Below are 21,055 nucleotides of genomic sequence, written 5' to 3'. Positions count from 1 at the left end.
TCATGAGTTAGTTGCTATAATGCCTTCAATATCTGTCTTATGGTTATGATATTACCAAACTCAGCCTTGTTGATGTAAGATTAAGAAAAATAAAATTCCAAACTTGCACTGGCAATATAAAATAAGGTTCTCAATAACAGTTCTATATTTCATGAAAACACAGTAGCAGTAATAGTCTGTGGTCACTGACTCACTTCTTAAGATGAGAATAGACTGGCCACTGCAGGCTAAATGTCAGGCCCTAGTGATTTCTCACAGAGGGAGTTCCCACATGAGCCTCATCACTGGCTGCTTAGGCTGTGGGCATGGATGTTGGTCACAGACCCATCAATCCCAAGCCCCAAAATATCCTTTTTATATTCTTGTCTAACTGGCAGTTGTTCACTGTTTTTAGGAAACCATTATCACACAAGTTCACTGCCAATTACAAATACTGCCCTTTTAAAGAAAATAAGGAAAAATTTCTGGACTCAAGTTGGCTTCTTTGATGTGAGATTCAGTGTTTAGGTATTGCTTTTCTATCCAGAATGTTTGATCTACAGACAATTTGTATATACTCCAATAGATGTAGTGATTCTTTGAAGAGGATGTTTTTGACTTGGTTTTTTTTGGGGTTTAGCTTTGTTTTGGTTTGGGGTTTTTTTGTTTGTTTCTCTTTTTTGTTTTTTGTTCTTCTTTAATACTTACTCCTTTCAGGCAAGTTCCTGTGCTTCTTTCAGAGTGCAAAAAATAATTGAGTCCATTTGAAGTAGTAATCAGAACTCTCCTAAATGTAGCTTTCTGGTTCTGAAGTTTAAGTCAAAAATTAAGTATGTGCAGCAGGAAAGAATGGGGTATCCTCTGTCCTAAGTGTTCCATTTAAAAGCACATCCAGGAAAAGTAATATAGAGCTGGTAGGTAATGATCAGACAATGGTTCATGAATCTAACTGGTGAATATTTATTGAAATAAGGAAACTTCTTTGAGCTGCTGCCAAAAGCTTCTACAACTTGTGTTTTACAAGGTCAAGTTACTTTATAGTGGTCCAGCTCCATTTTCTGCACAGAAATCAACTTAAATGGTGGAAAGGTAGGAGATATTTGTTTGGTTTTCAGTACCTATCAGATATCCTGAAACTCTCAGACATGTCTTAATGCTCTTACAGCTTTAGGGATGAAACCAGTGGTATAAAGAAATGGATGCCTTCTAAGCTATTAAAATAGCTTTAGTGAGCTCCTAATGAAAAGGAGGGAGAGCAAGTTATTCAGGATCTGTCAGTCTTTGATATCACTGTTCAGCTTGTAATTATATCTGGCAACATGTTCTGACAGCAAATCAGTGGTCTTGCTCTCTGCCTAGTCTCAAGTTTTTAAGAAAGAACAATAGGATTCATGGGAAGGGGGAGTTTTCCTTTATCTAATCCTAGGTGTACTAGGTGCTCTAGGTACATTGGAAATAACTGCACTACTTGGCAACTGCTGACACATCCTATAGAAACTTTTACTGTATACAAACTTGAAAGCTATTGCTACAGGGTAAACAGTTTTAAAACAAAGTTGAATCTTATTGTATTTATTAAGTTCTGATGCCATTTTTATCACTTTTAAGCAGTGCCTTCAAAGCCTCAAAAATATCTGTCAAAATCCATACATGTAGTAATGCATTTGTTTTTTCCTTTTTAAGAAAGTATTTTAAATAGCATAGTGGAAAGAGGAGATTCTTATGATTCATAGCCAAAACATGATATGGAAACTGAAACCTGGTGTAGGTTCAAACAAACTGGATAAATTCCATGGCAGGAAATTCATTGTGAGTTAGTGAATACACAGAAACCACACCTGGCTCAAAAAGTCCTTGAACTCCAAATAAGTGGAAGAGCGTTCTTGTGTTCTGACCCCTATGGTAAATTCTTGTGCTGTTGAACCAAGGTGGGTAGGTAAATCTGTTTGTTCACACCTTTGTGGGATTTGTCTTGAGAGATACAGGTACTGCTCAAGAGGGTGGGTCTGTTCCACTGTGTTTGTCTAATAGTGGTTAAGCTGGAGTTATCTCTCTGTTGGACCAGTGTGTACAGTTCTCTCCAGTGGAATGGTTTGAGTTAAAAGGCCTTTTTATGTGATAAAGGTATGATTCTGACACTTGCTGCACAGGGAAATACAGGGTAATGTCTTAGTGTTCTCATGTCTGCTTATGTCCCTTCCTGCTCTGGATAAGGTATGGGTTTTCTCATTATACCTTGTAGGAGCATGTACATTGTAACCTTGTAGAAGTATATACATATGCAACATACATATAGCACTGATATTTATGTATGCATACATGCAGATGTATGTGTAAAAGTAAAATGAGCAATCTGAGCAATAATCAAGGTTAGAAAAAAGTCTTACTTGTTCTCTGTGATGAATCAGATTCTCCATAATGATCATCATGGGAAACAAGTGAGGCTTTTCTAACCTTGGTTATTGCTCAGATTCTTATTGAAGCACAATTAAGTTGCAGGGAATTCAAAACTGGCAAACCTAGGAACAAGTGGGTGATACTGTTCAGAGCTGCTGCCAGCAGCTTTGTTTACATATGTCTGTGTCTGGCTAACCAGCATCACTTGACAGAACTGGGTTAGGAAACAACCATATGTGTATTTAGCCTGGGAGCTCTGTCACAGATGGAGAACAGCAGCAGCCAGAAACAAAACCTCTTTTAGTTGTACTCACAGCATCACATCAACACTCTGGGCCACATCTCTTAAACTCTTGTGATTTTGTTTTTTATTATTATTTTTATGCTAAGTATGTCAGCTTTGATTGCATGAAATCACATCTGCAGTGATGGACTCACTGGATATAAAAGCTTATTCGTGGCTTTTAGTTGCTGTCCCATAAATGGAGTTCAAATGTTTTAAATTAAGTGTCTGAATTTGGGGCTCTTCATTACCTGTCCTTGTTCTGTTGAGCTCGTCTCCATCATGAATTTGTCAAAATAACCTTAACTCTTTAGTTAATGTCACAAATTTGTCACCAGAATGATTGTTTGGAGGGGACACTTAATTACTCACTTTCAAAATAAATGTAGCTTGCCTAGGATTAGAACAGCAGGGATGCCTTTAACTACTAGCATATTTCACTGGAGGAGGAGTGCATTAGCTGGGAAGACTAATTGTTGCATGCCTCCATAGGCTGTCATTATCCCTTCATTTGTAGGTTTTAATTAGTAAAACTGCCATGGTGGGTGAAAGCAGCAGAACAGTAATGCTCTGATCAACAGCTATCTGGATATCAGGACAGCAAAATTATTTAAATTAAACCAAACCAAACAAACCCCACCTTTCTTCAAGGCTGGTACATCTGTTAAAATGTTGTTGCTGGTAGCAGTGTCCAAGTTTTTACTCAGCCCACCACACAAAATGCTGCCATGGAGACTGGTGGGGACTTCTTCCTTTTGTTTCCTTAATATTGTCGATAACTTGATTTTCAGGTACCACCTCTTACTGTCATCTTCTGACTGTTCCTGTATTAACTAGTGAAACAACTGGATTTTTATGAGGGATTAATTGTTACAGCAGCATTGTGCAAGCTTGCTGCAGAGATCAGTATGAGTACAGTTTTTCCTTTTGTCTATTTACAACACAGTTCAATGGTGGGAGAGAAGATCTGCCTGTTGTGCCTGAAGGCATTTGTGTCATCCACGCAGGTGGCTTTTTAAACACTTGCAATGATCTCGGGTTATTCATGGCACCAAGGTATCTTGCTGGGTGCTTCACTTTACTCAGAGGCAGCCTTAACAGGGGTGTGTTGGAAGCCTCAGCACTACCCAGGGCAGACTGTTGCAGTCTTCTGTGGCAGAGCTTCTGGATCCATTCCCCCTGCTTATTGCTGTCATGCTACATGGCCTTATCCAGCTGGGAAGTTGATTTCAGTAGGCAGAGGGGGGCAGCAGGTTGTCTGGTTAAATGTGGGGAAGGTATCTGTATTGAAGGAGCTTTGTTTCCAGGGATAGGTGGAAGGAGGGTTTTTTAAAGGAGGATATTTCCAAGGATAGAGCTGGGTTGATCTTGGAATAAGACTCCTTGGACCTGAAAGTTTTTTGGGTTCTAATTTTAAAAAAGTCTGCCTTGTTGAGTATACCATCTGTAATATTCCTCCATGATTATATAGTCACAGGGATCTAAATGTTTGTTTGATTTACAGGTGACCTGATGGTTTTGTGTTCCTACTTCTACTGTTTGTCAAGTTATGCAGCCTTTCTTTCTTTAAATGTGGATAAACATTCCAATGTTGGAACAGGCTGTGTAAATACTTTTGCTAGTAACACGTCTTGTAAGTTTTTGTGAACAAAGTAGCATGTTAAAACTTTCAACTTTGGTGATTATACTAAAAAATTTACTATTAACTTTTGTATGAACCACTTCTAAAAAAGCTTTATACTGAAGCTGCATTTCCTCATGGGCTGCTTTCCAGTAGTGAACACTATAGACATTATGCTGTAAGCTTGTGTATATGTGCACATTATAATCATGTCCCATACCTGCCCAAGGAGTGCTTGAAAATCCCTGTTTCTGAAATGATCCGCTCTTTACTGAAGTCTGGGATCATCTGTCAAATTTTGAGTTTTTCTGAAGGCTACTTGGTAATGTGTGTCCTTTCCTTTTCCTGTTCCTCCTGCTGGCTTCAGTCAGAGGATCTCACTTTGAGGTGCTGCGGAGGTGCTCTGGGTCTGCTGAGCTTCCTAGGCCTCGAAAAGAGGGGAAATATCCATTAGTGTTTCAAGATTAAGTTGAGTGTGACAAGTTCTCTTTCACTGCTAGTGCTCCTCTGAGTTTAGAGTAAGGGATATGAAATAAGACTAACTTGCAATCAGGACCTGCTTTACATTCCTGAAATTAATAGAAGCTACTAATCAGTAGCTTGATGAAAGGATATTGTCAGTATCTGCCACAAAGCAGACAACTGTTAATATACTTCACAAACAAAAAACTTTCAGGACTACAGATAAAAAAAAAGTCAAAGGAAAAATAGGGATAGAAAATCTGCAGGGAGAGAGCTGAAACCTCTAGATGGTGTCTATGCACATATTTGTTCCTATGTGCAAATAGTGCTGGGTATGTTTGTGGTTCTCTTGATGGACCTGCAAGATACTTGGCAGAGATCTGAAAAGCTGCTTGGTTATGTATGCTGACTGCTCCCAACTCACACCCACTTGTAATATAAACAGCTTCCTTCTGGATATTGGTATCTGTTAACCAAATGTATAATGGAAAAACTTGTTAGGAAATCAGGAGAGACCATGAACCTCAATGTTTCTGCATAATAGTTTAGTGATGAATATTTGAGGTCCCTTGAGGTATATAAATGCTGCTTGAATGCCAATATCAACCTTTAGAACATGTGAAAACTTGTTCTTGCATCCAAAACTGATTTCTGAAATTAATTGTTTTATTTTGAGATTCTTTGGAGAATACAACAATCTCAGAAATACTGATTGGAAAAAATCCAATCTGCCTGTTGATGAGATTCAAGAAGAGGGATCAGTTCATAAGGAAAAAAGGTTTGCATTGGGAAACACTTCAGTTCATATTTGATTTCGAGAACTAAAGGATATAAAAAGAGTTCAAGCTCTTGCACTGCATCATTATATAGTGATATACACCTACTAAGAACAACTGTAGAAATTCTGTCTGGCCTGATGTAAAACATGCAAGTATTTGTTCCCGAGGCTTGTTTGATTAGAGAATATAGACTGGAATACTTGTCTTGTATGCCTGCCTAGGCACTTTTCAATGTTTTCATGTGTCTTCTATTGACTTCCTTTCCATCTGGAGACATGACCACTCTAAGTCACTTGCTGCTGCTCCTCTGGGAGGTTGTCACCCCTCAGACTGGGTGAACACAGAATGGGCTGGGAACAGTCCATATGTTATTTTCTCTTAGGGAGTCAGAACAGGTAGCACCCTTAGCCTTTGAGAAAGGCCTGAAAAAGAATATCAAAGTTTCCAACATCTACAGATTGAATATTTTGGGCATAATAAAAGATTTTTCTTTATTACTCCTGTATAAATTATATTATTGCAGCATTAATATTGCTTTAAAACGAGACAAGCCTGTCCCTTTGTGGCATTAGCCTTTAAAATCTGGCAGTTGCCACTGACCTCAAAAGATGCTGTGTGTCAACAGTCCATGAAAGATAAGTAATTGGAGGCAAATGCTGCCTTGCTGGCAGCTGTGGGGAGCTCCATCCCCAGATGTATTTGGCAGATACTGACCTGGAGCTTGCATCCAAACTGTGGATGGGCATATCTGCCATGGATTCATATCCTTACTCTATAGCTACATAAAAAAAAAAAAAAGGTTGAAGACAGCATGTGATGGCTGTAAGTTCTAAAGCTGAATGGTGCAGTGGTGGGGAAGACTTATTTTTGGCTTCATTAGTGTCATGAGCTGACTCCCGGGTATTATGTTTGAGAATCTGAGTAGTACAAAGGTGTATTGACTGTTTTTTAGGGATTTGTATTACTACTAGTGTAACAGAAAAGGCATACAGGAAATGATTAGTGAGAGGTGTTGTGACAAGTTTGCATGAAGATGGTTCTCTAGAGCATAAAGTCTTACCTTCCAACAGCTGTCTTTTCTGATAATAGGCTCCAAATTGACAAAAATGATTACAAGTGTTGTCCTTGGCACCAGGCTGTCTCTGCTATCTAGTGGAACCACCAGTGAAGATGTTGTCACAAAGGTGCCCAGAGCACAGTTGTGGGGATAAACAAGTATCATAAGCAGTTCCTGTGGAAAAAGGAAAAGCAGCTTTCTTTCTAGGCATGGACAGCTGTTCCCTGTAGAAGCAGCAGTGTTAAACCTCAGTCAGTTTCATTCACTTCATGAAACACCTTGAAGAGGTTTCTCTGCAGGGAGGCTATAAACATCTATATATTATGTCCAGGAATGGCTTGGCTGCTGGATTTATGTCCAGGAATTATGTCCAGGCTTGGCTGCTGGATTTATTTGCTACTTGTTGTGATGAAACTACTCCCTTCCATACTCTGCTGCATAAAGATGACTTGGGGCTTTGCAGATAATGGGAACTCAGCGAGGTCAAGACTGCAAACCAGTGAGGACATATGCCTGGGGGCAAATGTGCCTACTGGACTTGGAAGCTACAGAGGCACTCGAGAAGCTGAGCTTCAATTTAGGGAGGTGCAGTATAGGCTAGGACTCTCTATAGGACTCATGTGGAGGGAGGAGGACTCCACAAAGCATCTTAGGCCAGTAGCCTTTGGGCTAAACTTAGTTTTCATGAACACCAGTTTAGCTAAGGATTGAAACACCAATGTAAGGACACAAAGGGAAGACTGATAGAGCCCAGTAGAAAATTTTCATGATATTTTCATAGTCTTGGGCTAGGAGCACAGAAGTGGAGGTCATCTGAGAGCTATCTCTCTAGTGTGGTTTGGAGAGGTTATTCCAGGTCTAAGGAACAGCATTGAAATAGCAATGGAAATGGCTAGGTGCTTGATGCCATGCTCAGGAGGTAAAGGAAAATTATTGAGGTAGCTTTGAGCAAGTATGGGCTCTTGGAGGAGGGAGTTCTTAATTTTTTTTTACTTTCACCAAATTCTTGAGTAAATAGGAGAAGCCAGTGACCTCCTTCAGTATTAGCACTATGCAAATCTATTTAGTAGTGAGCCTGTTAACTTTTCCTTCAGAGATTTTGGGCATGTGTGACTGTGCAGGAGATGTTTGTCTCCAGTCTCCAAGGACACTGTCTTGAGGTCAGACAGTTGGGGCTGCCAGAGTCTGGGGACAGTGGTCTTCAACAAGATCCTGTGTGTACAAATGTGTTGTTGTTAGGGAAAGTTGATTACCCCAGTGTTGTTTCTGTTGTTGAATTGCACTTAATGCCATGGTGGTGAGAGCATTATGAATGTCTAATTCTGCAGCCTGAACTTCAATATCTGCCCAGCACTTTAAGAAAAGTTGAGGTTGCACAGCCAGCTGCTGGCTCTCTTCTGCACTAGTTTGGCTTCTGATTGCTTCTATCTCAACTTGTGTTTGTAGTATGCAGCAGAGGATGGACTTGTACGCACAAATGATGCGGCCAGGACAGTGTCCAAAGAATGGATTTGCATTTAAAGGCCCCAGCAGTTAGACTTCCTTAGTGAAGGTAAGGCTAACAAACCCCAGGAGATAGGGCTTGTGGGTATCATAGTGTTTTATTCAGATAACCACCATACTCAACATAATTTGTCATTTGCTGCCCTGAGAAGGTGGCTACACTTTGCTGTGTCCAGAATGTCACACTACAATATGTAAAACCCTATGAAAGCCATAATTTAAAGGATTTTAACTACTCCAGTCATCTTAAGGGCTGCTGCTCTGTATGTTTCCCAGGGCTTCAAATGCATGCTACTTTAAGCTTTAGTAGCAGTACTGAGAGCCTGCAGGAAGCTTCTCAGAGCCAGTTTTCTCTATGGAGCAAAGTGCAGAGATGATGTTACTCTCCTAGCAATGCACTAAAATGAGGTGTTGGTTAGACAGAATAAGCCACTTTCTTAGGTAACTACAGAATCCAATATCTAAGCTTCACACTGATGTAAAATTGCAGCAATGAAGTAGTTTGTATAATAGCAGCTACTCTCTTGCTTTTGTGAGCTTTCTGATCAGGCTGCTTCAGCCTTTCAAGTTTGGATTACTTGATCTTCTGTATAGGAACAAAGGGTGAAGTCACCCAGAAAGCATTTGTGCAGAAAAATGCAAGTTGAACTGCAAGGCTCATAGTCTTAGAGGAAGATATAGAAATGTATTTGCAAAAAATGCTTCTGTAATCTCTAGTATTTGAAAAAAATATGTAGTTAACAAAGTTATTAGATTTTTTTTTACCCCCCTTTCTTTCCTCTATTCCTTTTTTCAGCTTTCCATCTGAAAAATAGCAACAAAACTGTCTGTTTTTCCTAATTCTTCTGCTTTTGACACAGACATCTTAGCCCAGGGTATAATCTACTTCTGGTCAAAAGCTTTACCTGCAGCATCACCTCACTGTCATCTGCTCCAAGTGTGCTACTTTTGCATGTGTCTAAGTGACCATCTCAGCTTGTTGTCTAACAAGCTGGCCTTTGGCTGGATTGATGAAGCTAAATCCTGTCCCTGCACTGACAGAGCCATAATTAGCTGCTTAGTGGACTCCTGGCCTAAACTGTGCTACATCACTTCCCATCCATTTATTGTGTTGCCATCCAGTGACTAGATCAGGAAGCTTCCTGATCCAGCTGGAAAAACTCATGGGGTTTGTGTTTGTTTTCAGCCAGTGTACAGCTTAGCAGTTGCCTGTGTTGGCCCAGAGACAGGAAAGTGGCTCAAACAGGCTCTGAGACATAGGAATGGCATTGCCATGTTAGACTTGATTTTAAAGCTTCACCTCCAAAGGTGAAAGGTCATGTAATAGTGAATGAATTCAGGTATACTCTTATTGAAGCACTCTGAACTTCAGTAGAAAATGTCGTTAAAACTGTGTGTGCGCAAGGTGAAAGCGAAAGCTTTTGGTTCTTCTGGAAAGATGTTTAATTTCGGAAATCAAGAAATTAATATTTGCTTTTATCGTGGTGTTCAGTGACCTGCACAACTCTTTCATGCAGATCCTTCTGCCCTTTCTGATGTTTTGAACAAACACAGCAAGCCTAGATGGAGATTTTGATTGTTTCCAGTTTCTCTGCTTCTCAAGCCAGTTGTGCTCAAGAGAAAAACCACCAGAACTCTGGAAGTGACCAAATGGATCTGTTACTGTTTTAAAGTTCATGCACAATTTTCAGACATGCACACACAGACCACTAAGCCCTTCCCTGAGAGCACAGGTGCTGAAATTGTGCAAATCCTTGAGGGTTTCTGCTTGGTAAAGTATTAAGCTGCTCTTAACACAAAAATTGTTCAGCCTGAACCTACAAAGTCTGATCTCTTTTGTTCTTTGAAATAGCAAAAAAGTCTTTTTTACATAATTTTGCACACAGTTTAAAATAGTTCTTTGTAATTCAAGTGTTTTTCAACCTCTAATTTTTGCATTTGACATTTTAATTAAAAAAATCTTTTGTATATATTTGTCTAATCTCTGCAAAAGAAGTCACTGTAAACTTTATATGCAGGCATATTTTACACAGTGCAGAAATAATTAGGAATGTAAAATGGATTATCTAAGAAAAAAGCTGCTGTAACTTTGTAAAAATGTGTGGGATGTTAAATGCTTTGTCTCTGATTCTTATCTTGTAGGCTTTTCCTATGCACTGAAGTATTTAAATTTTAAAAGGCTTACAGGAGTAGGCATTTTCAACTTTGATCACACTTCGTACTCAGAAAATGAGAAATGCAGTTAGCCTCTCTCCTGTGCTCCTACTTTCATATTGCCACTTCATGTTCTCCCCACCCTTCTTGGTGTCTGACTGTCTTCTGTGCAAGAAAAGTAATGTGAGCTGTAGTTAAGACCCAGTGCCTTGTCTGCTCTAAGAGAGGGTCAGTCAGAGCTGGTAGTTTGAGCTCTCTGGACTATACCAGTAACCCAGCACCACAGCTCTCACTCTTACCAGAGAAATCAGATGCTATGCATGCTCCTAAATAACTGCTGTCCTTTAGCAGCCCTGGCTCTCCCTGCCTGCCCTGGGGCTGGGCTTCAGGCACAGGGGTAGATCACTGCACCTTTCCATGGCAATTAAAATCCTCATTTGTGGTGAAGAAAGGGGGAAGGAAGCCCTGAAACAGAGATGTATGAGGCTAAATTTGGATCGGTTCTTCGGCACGTTCAAAATAAAAATTGCAGGACTGAGGAATACAGACACTTGAGGTAGGTGGTGCTGTAGGAGTTGTTTAGTGACCATGAACCCAAATCCACAATAGTGCCTTAGTATCACTGAAAGTAAGTACAAGGGAAGAAAGAACAAAAGAGGGTGGTGGGGTGACAAAGTAGAAAAAATCTTCCAGACAATGAAAGTGATAGTCTCATTTCTAGTGTCTAATTCAAAAAAAACTCAATGTTTCCTCCTTTAGTTCTTCCTTGATTTTTGCCCTTCTCTTTCCTTGGTGCAACCCTCCCCTGCTCACTCCAGCCACAGTAATCTAGATTTACATTTTATCCTGGAAAACTTCATACTGTTACAGTCTGAAGTATTTGACAGGGCCTTTTTTTAAAATCACTGTTTGTAAACATGACTACATTGAACATGATTAATTGATGCAAGATACTCTTCAATGGTATTTTCAACTTTTCCTTCTGAGAAAATAGTTCTGCCTTTAATTATGTAGCACAATTACAAATTAGTAGTTATGCATAAGGAAAATTAGCCTATATAAGCCACTAGGGAAGTGATGGGGGAATAGAATTTTTGCCTATTAACTGTGCAGGAATATCTCAAGTGTGCAAATAGAGACAGACAATGAGGGGATGGGAAGCAGTAGGCTGGAAGATGTTTGGAAATATAAATCACAAGCTGATTGCAAAAATAATGAAATGCTTTTGCAAAAGCAAACTTCATGTTGGGTTGCACAAATGGGCTTCTTGTTTGGGATGTCTTTGTATTTTTCCAAGTGTTCTCTACAGGGTAATCATAAAACTTCAGCAAAAACTTATAACCAACAATTTGCTCAAAAACTGCAGAGTGAAGAGGAGCAATGTGAAAACAGTTCCCCCAGGCCTGCTGAAGGCATTAGCATTACTTATTTGGGTGAAAGGAGGCTGGGGACAGGCATAAGAGCAGTATATTAAAAATGTGGCTACAAAGAAAGAAGGACCAAATTCTTCCCGTGGTGCATGGGACAAAGTGAGGGATGGAGTTACAGGCAGGGATTAAGGGGTCAGAACACACCTCCTCCTACCAGCAGTGGCTAAATACTGATCTGAACAGCCTGGACAGGCTCTGCAGTCTCCACCCTGGTAATCTTTTGGGACTGGTTGGCCAAGCACTTATCAAAACTGGCACTGGTATAACTGGTCCCACTGTCAGGCGCAGATGTGGACAAGATGTCCTCTTCAGATGTTCATCTGTGTGATGATACTGCTTTTTTCTTAGGACCCTGACCTCAGATATTGTAAAGTTACCTGTACATCTTAGCTCCCAACTCAGATTGTATATATGTTGCTATTTTTCACAAGCTCTCTCATGTTTTGGTATTTTTGTATTCTGTATTTTCAGAACTGAATTCTTTATATTCCTTTTCAATATGTCTCTGTTGAAATTCATTACAACATTAAATATAATTTAACCTAAAATTGAATAGAATACTATTTCCCTGTTATAATGTATGTATGGTTTAGAAAGCAAACTAGAAATGTTTCCCGGAGAAGGGGGAAATGTGTATGTTGTTTTCTTTTTGCAAAATTAGTTGGCAAATCTCACAGTTTTGCTATCCCTTAATATCTCTGTTATCTCAGTTAGGCAGGTTCTCAGCTAGAGGCAATTTTATTTATTTAAGCAGGAAAGGCTGAGACTCCATCAGTAAAGATGAAAGTCCAATTTCACAATGTAACTTTCTTGAGGTTAAGAGTATTGATTGAACTTGAGATGGGAATCTATAGCTCATGTGTTTGAATGTGCAAAGAATTTATAATATGAAGGTAACTGGAATTAATCTGAAAAAAAAAAGTTGAAAATACATCATACTTTCATAAAGACTATATTTAAATTTATTGTGTTACATGGAGAAAGTTGTTCTTTTTTCTATGCTCCCACCTCTGCTCTGTTCCACTTTCCCCAGGGTCACCTCCTTGCAGCTCCTCTCTGGAGCTGGGAATAGGGTAGAGCTGGGCTGTGCCCCTCACTGGGAGGGAAGGGGATGAGAGGGGACCCAAAGCACCAACCATCCTGAGCAAATGTCAAAGTGCTGCCTCAGAGAGAGGATGACAAAGGGCATGGTCTGCTCCCCAGCACCTCCCATCCAGACCGTGTCCCTTTCTGGAGCCTGTGTTTGCTGGGCTTGCCAACCCCTCACAACAACTGGTTATTTCAGCAGGTGCTCAGACAGGCACGCTCAGCTCGGGGCCACACAAATTCCTTGCTTTGTTGTCATTTAATCGTTAATCACTTGAATGGAGATGTAAACAACTGTACTCTCTCCTGTCCTCCCCCAGAAAGGAGCCAAGCGATCCTTTCACACGCTGTAGGTCACTCTGGGCACTCAGAGCAAGTGTGAGCAAGATGAGTTTGTTTTCCCCCACCTTTGCCACCTCTGACCTGCTTGGTTTGTGAAGCTGATGGAAGGTCATGCACTACTAAAGGAAACAAAGAAAAAAATTTGTTTTCATGGTGTAAATGGAATGTGGGGATAAAAACTGTTCTCCTGTGGCTCTGGCATGTCATGTGGCAGTTCCTTGGTGTAGTACCTGCATCTCCCCAGGGAATGTGGTTCTGGTCTGCTCTGGGAGCTCCTGTAATGAGACACTGCAGGAACAGAATTACAGCAAACCCTGCTGAAAGGATATACAGCCAAAGCACTGCCTACAGAACCAAGCTGGAAAACAGCTGCAAAAGCTGACTGTGACTGCATTGAGAAAAGTTATTAAATGCTAATTTTACTTCTTCATTTGCTCCTGTGAGAAATGTGGCTGCACACATCAGCTTGGTTGGGCTTGAGGGAGATGATTGATTGAGGGGCCGGAGCTGAGCAAGGAGCCCACATGAACTCCAGTGAGCCCTGCCCTGACTGCTCCTCATTGCCTGTGACAAACTGTCTGAAACACAGAAATATCATATCATCTCACACTTGAACTTTGGGGATTTTTCAACTTTATCTCTTCAGTTAATGAAAGATATCACTTCTGCCTACAAGATATGCCCCTAATTGTATCCTGGGGCTGTGATTTCATAGTATGAAAGCAACCCCCTTTGAAAATCCCTTATCCCTCACCAGCCATGCATGCACCCAGCCCTGTGCCACCACACACCACCTTGGGTCCTGGGCATAGTCTGATGCTCCAAGGGTATTCTTGGCCATGGAGAAGCAACAGAGGTCTTTAACTACTCTATAGTTGGCTATTACTGAACACAGTTTGGAGCTGGATCAACAATGGTGGCCGCACACACAAGAGAGCCAAGCCAGGAATGAGCAGTGCAGAACCAAGGAGCACCATCAACAGCACAGGTCTGTCACTGGAGCATCACAGGCAATGAAACAGCCTGAGAAGATCTGGGGGGAATTTGGGGCAGGCCAGCTGGAGGCTCTCACCCTGATGATAGCACATCAAATCATCCCACACTCAGTCAAGGCTTCCTGTGATGGGCAAATGGGAGGAAGGAACTTTTCCCACCCACTTTTGTTGCACCACAGAAATCAAATGCAGGAGTGGTTTGGACCTCAAAAGCTACAAGCCTTGTCTGCCCAAGCAATTAATGACTACTCTCATGCTGATTTGTGAGCCTGACTGGTGATAAAAGAATGGACCTGGGCTCACCACAGTCAGGGAGCCTGGATGAGGAGTGCTGAGGCCCTGCTGTGAATTGTTGCTGGTGTTTGGGAGGCTTGGGCAGGAGCTGAGGCTGTATGAATTCAGCTGCAGTGAGATCCTTGATGGGGAGGGACAGAGGGAGAAAGGGACAGAGGAGAGTCCTCTCTCAGTAGCTGCAGTCACATTTAAGTGCACTTAGCAGGGAGAGCCCACCATAATGGCACAGGAATGAAATGAGAATATACAGAAATGATTGTAGAGAAAATTAAAGATGGCCTACGTTAATCAGCAAGCCTGGTTTGCTTTTTAGAGAGCTGCTACACATTGGTGCCTGCAGAGAGAATCTATCCATCATTGTCTAAAGAAGCATCAGCAGCAGAATGGGATTTTGTGAATGCTTGCTCTGAGATCTCCAACACCAAATCCCATGTCCTGTACCTTTCCATGCACAGGAGCAGTTGCATGGGCTGCTGCAATCCAGAGGCTGCTGGCTCTGTCCATACTGTCCATGTGTCCCTCCACCTATCCATCTGGCTTCCAGGAAACAAAGGATCACCCATGGCTTTGCTCAGCTTCCAGTCTGAGCCCCTACATCAAAGGCAGCAACAGGTTGCAGAGGAAGGTGCCTGCTGCGAGCTCCCCAGCAGCCCCAGCTCTCCCAGGCAGCAGCAGCAGCAGCATCTGGCACGTGCTCACTGCATGAAAAGGCACACAGCAGTGCTTCACCTGCATTAGGAGACTGATGTGTAACTTAGAGTGCAAGATTCAGGCCAAGTACAGAACAAAACAGCCCATGTATTAAAAAGTTTCAGCCCATGCAAGTCTGCCTTCAGGTGAAGTGGGAAGGGATATTACATGGAAAAAATGTCACTTAAAAGCTATCACAAAGTAAGCACAAAGTGACAGAGTGACATTACTAGAGCACCCCACTGCTTGTGAGCCATCTCTGAAATACAGTTACAACCAGATGGGAAAAGCTAGTACAGCAAATTTGAGACATGAGCTTTAACACTTGATTCTTTTTCTGACAGTGACTGCAAAAATAGTATGGAATTGCATGACATGTTCATTATTTCTTTCTGACTTCAGGTTAAAAAGCAGCCTATGTTCAAGGAGACTGTACCCAAAGCCAAAAACCCAACCTGATCTTAGAATCTCGGGCAGGCTGGGTCTTCTTTCCATGTGTGGTCACCAACTGCAGCTGCTCTGCAGGTTCAGTAACACCCTCGCTGGTGCCTGATGAAGGCTTCTGTAACCTTGGGTTACAACCAGCTGGGGGGCTCAGGGGCTGTGGGGCCCTTGGTCTGCAATGCTGCTGGAGCATCACACAACATCAGTGTGGATGCTCTTCCCCCCCACACAGCTCTCCAAGCAGGATTCAAAAGGTATAATGAGGTAAAAAAAATAAATAGTGACAATGTAAAGCTGGGTGCTGTGCTTAGCTGTACACCTCAAGGCAGTAACAGCATATTTGAGGTCATTATTCAGATCTTCATCCTTTGTCAGGAAAACAATGTTTGGGAAAAGCTGGGAGCTGCTGGCACAGCCACCCCATCTTCATGGCAGCGCCTTGCTCGGCAGAATCAAACCACCCACCCAGCACTGTGTGGCAAGTGGGGAAAACTGCTTGAAGAAAAGCTCTTGGCCACAAAAGGTTTGAGAATAAACTCCACTTATGGCTTATTGTGCAGGTGAATTTTTCACCTCCCAACTCATTATAAAACCTATGAGCTTGTAGCTTTTGTTGCTACAAGCAAGTAATTCTGCTACTGCCATGTCTGTCTGTGGCACAGTGAGACCTGGCATCACCTCCACCAGCTGAGGAGGTGCCACGGAGAGCACTTCCCAGCCTGAGAAGATGGAGCCTGGGAGGTGGAAATACAAAAACGCAGTGTCTTCCAAATCTATCTCTGTGCTATCTATGTGCTCTGGGATAAATGTACATCAGCTAAACCAACTGGAAGGAAGGCCATTTCTGGTTTAATTAAATGAGCAGACTGAGGAACCAGATGCAAGAATAAAGAAGAAAGAAGAAAGAATCACTACTGCTTCTCCAGGAGACAACTTCAGAGCTGGGGGCTGGTTTGTGGATGGGCCACTTTCTCGTGCTCCTGTCTGTCAGAAATCCACTGTATTGTCTTGGCATGTAGGTGAGTTGAACTGACATCAGTGATGATCATACACTTGCACTGGAGGGGAAACTGAGCTTTCCTTGATGGCAGACGCTGGCTCTCCCTGCAGTGCACACCAGGATCACCTGACAAATCCCACCAGGGTGATGCACAACACACTTGGGGTACTGACAGATTTACAGAATGCTGCTCAAGGTAGAAGGCAGCTGCACAGCAGCTGTAAAAGGTGCCTGCACATGATTATTTTGTTGTGCTCAACTGAACTGAACTAATAAGACAAAAGGCAATTTCAAAGCACCTTGCAGATTACCTTGTCCAAGAGCTTCTTAAAAGCTCACACAATTAAAATACATTTGATCTAAAAATAAGCCATCAGTCTTGACAGTGTGTAACAGCTACAATATTTTAACCCAGGAGAATCAGCTCTGTTAAGTGTATCACGTTACAACTGCTGGCACCTGGGAATAGCCTCTGTGTTTCTGGGTCAGACTTTCAGATCACAGTCACACTAGAAGGGATTGAACCTTTCCTACCTCTCTCTGTACTGTGCACTCCAGTAAATCTAATGGCCAGCAAAGTGCAACAGAAGCCGTGTGTGTGCGGCTGCTGGGAGCGCTGGTGTCTGTGATTTAGACCATCCTGAAATCTGGCACCCCATTTCACTGCAGTTTGGCTGCTGTGGAAGTGTTTGTGCTGCTGAGTGACTCCTGTTGTTTCAAACCCGACAGTGCTCACTCTGTACCTCCTGCCCACCCTGCAGAGCTTACCCTGGTTCCACTCTCTGGAGGCTCCAGGACAGCAGAGTGAGCAACCACTGGCCTCAGGGAACCTGAGTTTCACCTTACTCTTTGCTAGCCTAGGGGTCTGGCTTCTCTTGGGTTTAGCACAAGATGGCTACAAGCATTATCTATAAGCAAGTGAAAGTGCAAACAGCTTTATCTCCTCAAAGCCAGGCAGTGTGTCCCCCACCGGCTTGGGGTCAACAGCGTCTATCTGAGAGGTTAAAAACTAACAGCCTCTTATCTACAAAGCCTCTTGCAACACCGAGACCTGAGATGTTTTCTGGCTCTGGAGACAAAGACCGTGGCTTAGGTTGACACTTTAAAGTTTCATTTTGCCAGTTGGGAGTTTGCAGGGCTGCGTGTGTACCATCCCTGGCCAAACAGCCACATCACGGGGCTGCTGTTATCGCAAAAGTGAAACCTGCTCAAACTGTCATCCTGCTATCGAGTATCCCAGCCCCACTATGTCCAAGGAGAAGCACGCAGTCAGCTACAGCTGTTTGCTTGATAAATATTGATGGTGTGGAGCAAGGAGTATTGCAACACTGCAAAGGGTCCTTAAAAATGTTCAGAGATTGAAAATTGCTGGCACTGTTGTGATTTTGAAGCTCAAATAATAAATGATTCAACAACTGTACAGTTACCATGGGGATGAATTCTCATTGAGCCTAAAATTACCAAGCTGCTGACAAGGAGCTATTTTTAGTATCAGCAGATGTGTATCTTTAAGAACATCAGCACAGACCTACTACTGTGTGTTTGTGTATGCATGCCTGCTGTAATTGAGTTTTCTCGTGCTAATAATAAAAGCAAAAATAAGTAAATGTCTGACCGCTGCAACAGACAATGCAGTGATTTCGGCTGGGGGTGATAAGTGGAAATTGCAATTAATACCTGATAAATAAAGCATGCAAAGAGGCTTGATTGCCAGTATGTAACTGAACTAGTAAGCAAAGCCCTGTCATTACTGTCAGCTAGCATGCTGCAGTAGTGGAGCATCTATTTTTGGTGTCTGTGAGTATCTAACAGGAAGTCCTGGCAGAGCCCCACGACACAGAACACGGAGCCTCAAAGCTGACACGAGCCGCTGGCGCAGATCCTCAATCCCCACGCTCAGAGACGGCGTTTGGAAGCGCTCTCCCTCTGCCTCGCACTTGAGGGAGGTGCAAGGATAACCGCGCGAGCAGTGCCCGGCTTAGGAATGTCGGAATCCCTGCCGGGCCGCGCTGAGCCGTGACACCGCGCAGCCGGTGCCGTGCCGAGCCGTGACACCGCGCAGCCCGTGCCGAGCCGTGACACCGCGCAGCCCGTGCCGAGCCGAGCCGTGCTGAGCCGTGACACCGCGCAGCCCGTGCCGTGCCGAGCCGTGCCGTGACGCCGCGCAGCCGGAGCCGAGCCGGGCCGGGCAGTGTCACCGCGCAGCGCTCGGTGCGGGGCCGGTGCCGCGCAGCGCTCGGTGCCAGTGCCGGTGCCGCGGAGCGCTCGGTGCCAGTGCCGGTGCCGGTGCCGCGGAGCGCTCGGTGCCAGTGCCGGTGCCGGTGCCGCGGAGCGCTCGGTGCCAGTGCCGGTGCCGGTGCCGCGGCGCGTCCCCCGCGCTGATTCACGCAGCCCTGCCCGGGCGCCGCCGGCCCGGGAGCGGAAAGGCCCCGGCACCGCTGACTTGCCCCGAGCGCTCCTCATTGACTCTCACAGGGCGGGCTGGAGACCTGCCTGTTTCTATAGCCTCGTTTGCTGAGGGAGAGGCCAGAGGGTGACTGCAATGGCATCTCGTTGGTGCTAAAGGGATTGGTTTGTTTTGGCCAAAGACGCAGCAGGACAGACGGATATCTGCTCGCCTCGTGGCACGCCAGTGCAGTACATGCACATGCAAAAGGGGCTTGCTAGCCAGCCAGCCAAGCAAAAATCAAAAGCAGTATATTGCAGCCGGATAGGATGATAGGGTATTACAGGAGATAGTCCAGCAGTTTTGTTAAAAAACCAAACAAGCTCTTCTCGTTTCTGAAAGGCAGGGATGGAGACAAGGGCGAGGACTGTGGTGGTTCACAGCAGGCAGCAATGCTTCTGGCTACACTGCCATGAGGGGCTCTGGTCACGCCTCCTACAGAAAGCAACAGAGAATAATGGCATTTCACATAAGAGAGGGGAGAATTAAGCATCAAGAAAAGCCCTTGTGCCGAGACACATTTGGGAAAAAATGTGAATGGCTTACCCCAGAGTAAATTATGCAACAGGCCTGATTAAACCATCCAGCATTCCCCATTTTTGATATTTCATTGGGAAATAATGGTTGGTTCCTCAGAGCTGGCTCTTGGAGATGTGTTGGCCATATACATTCTGCCCTGGAAGCACCCATGTATCTGTTACAAATGTCTGACTCTGCTAAGAAATACCCACAGTGTTCTGCCACCGTAGAAAACTAAACACACACACACACACACTCCTTTTTTTTCCTTAATAATTGACCCTATACAACTGAAACCTTGAGGGAGTTTGGTTTTACTTTGAAGAAGCCATCCCTGTGGAAGCTAGCCAGACAATATTCCATGTGAGATTTAGAGATGCTGTCATTCAGAAAAGCTGAACAACTTGCCTATGCTGTTGGAGATTATAGTGAGAGCTTCGGGAGATCTGGACAGCTGAACTGCTTGGGCTGGCCATGCCCTGTTAAGATCATACATGTGGGCTTTCTTCGGAATTTCCTAATGCCCTTGCCAAGAGAAGAACAGGAGGGTATGTGCTGGGTAGCAGACATGTGCAGGGCACACAGATATGTCTGAAAGGTGGTCTCAGGCTCATGACTTATCTGAAGCAAAGAATGTGAATTTGATTATGTACCAAACAGAAACTTGACCTCACATTTAACTTTCATCTTGAACAACCAGAATTGGAGTGGTTTTGCTGTCCAGGCACAGTGATCAGAAACACCCACACAGGCACCAGCCTAGAACAATTTCTGAGATATCACTGGTACACAGGAAACTGCTTCCTGATACAGAAGGTGGTGTCAGCTCTTGTCAGGTCCCAAGGCACTGGGTTTACTGAGACAAGAGCTGCCACTATGAACACAATCCTAAGAACACAGCGGACTCTGTTCCTTCAAATCCAGGAAAAGGCTTTTTTCTGGGCCTCTTAGGAATAACCCTTGCCCTTGGGCATGCATGAACATTGCAGTGGTTTGTTTCCTCTTGAGTCCAAAGGTATGATCCAAATGATCCAGGTGCGAGCCATGGAGGAAAGTAAGAATGTCCAAACCACAAAGATGACATCTGCCATCCTTTCTGTCCTTTTTGTCTGTCTTTTCTACTGCTGGAGAAGATAGTGCACATGTCTGCCTGAGCAGTATCAGCAGAACAGTGGACATCCTGCTTGCCATGGATGAGTGAGTACTCGGTGCCAGGGGAAAGGATGCTGCTGCTTTTGAAGCATCATAGATTTCAGTGAGAAACATCAGAATCTAAACATAGAAGAAACTGAGAAGAATGGTCCTTTCAGTCATATAATCCTAAATGAGAGTAGTAGTCAGGGTGAACGTACCTATGGCAGGAAAAAGCCTGGTAATTACATACTTGATAAGGACTACATTCACATAGCCTGGATTCCTCATTCCTAGTTGAGATTTAGGGAAACACTGGGTGAATTCCATGTACTGCATTAGAAAGGAATATTTTGCTGCAAGCAAATGTGCCAACTTTGTGGGATAATAGGATAATTTGGGTCAGAAGCATCTCTCAAGAGGTCTCAAGTCCAGAAACCTGT

The 21,055-nt window shown here is 43.3% G+C and overlaps 1 protein-coding gene across 2 annotated transcripts in view; it reads left to right on the top strand.

The window, feature by feature from the left end:
• ESRP1 (epithelial splicing regulatory protein 1) overlaps window positions 1–12,630 on the top strand; it is a 34,987-nt gene extending 22,357 nt beyond the window's left edge. For both annotated transcript variants that reach the window (XM_063172338.1, XM_063172330.1), the window contains exons 14-15: window positions 8,025–8,130; window positions 9,599–12,630. In XM_063172338.1, coding sequence (XP_063028408.1) covers window positions 8,025–8,115 — 91 coding nt within the window. In that variant the 3' untranslated portion in view covers window positions 8,116–8,130; window positions 9,599–12,630. The remainder of the gene's footprint in view (window positions 1–8,024; window positions 8,131–9,598) is intronic.
• The last annotated feature ends 8,425 nt before the right edge of the window (window positions 12,631–21,055 follow it).

Source organism: Melospiza melodia, chromosome 1, assembly GCF_035770615.1.
Source record: "Melospiza melodia melodia isolate bMelMel2 chromosome 1, bMelMel2.pri, whole genome shotgun sequence".
Classification (NCBI taxonomy): Eukaryota; Metazoa; Chordata; class Aves; order Passeriformes; family Passerellidae; genus Melospiza; species Melospiza melodia.
Note: the sequence above shows the minus strand (reverse complement) of the source record. Positions and strands in the feature narration are given on the sequence as shown.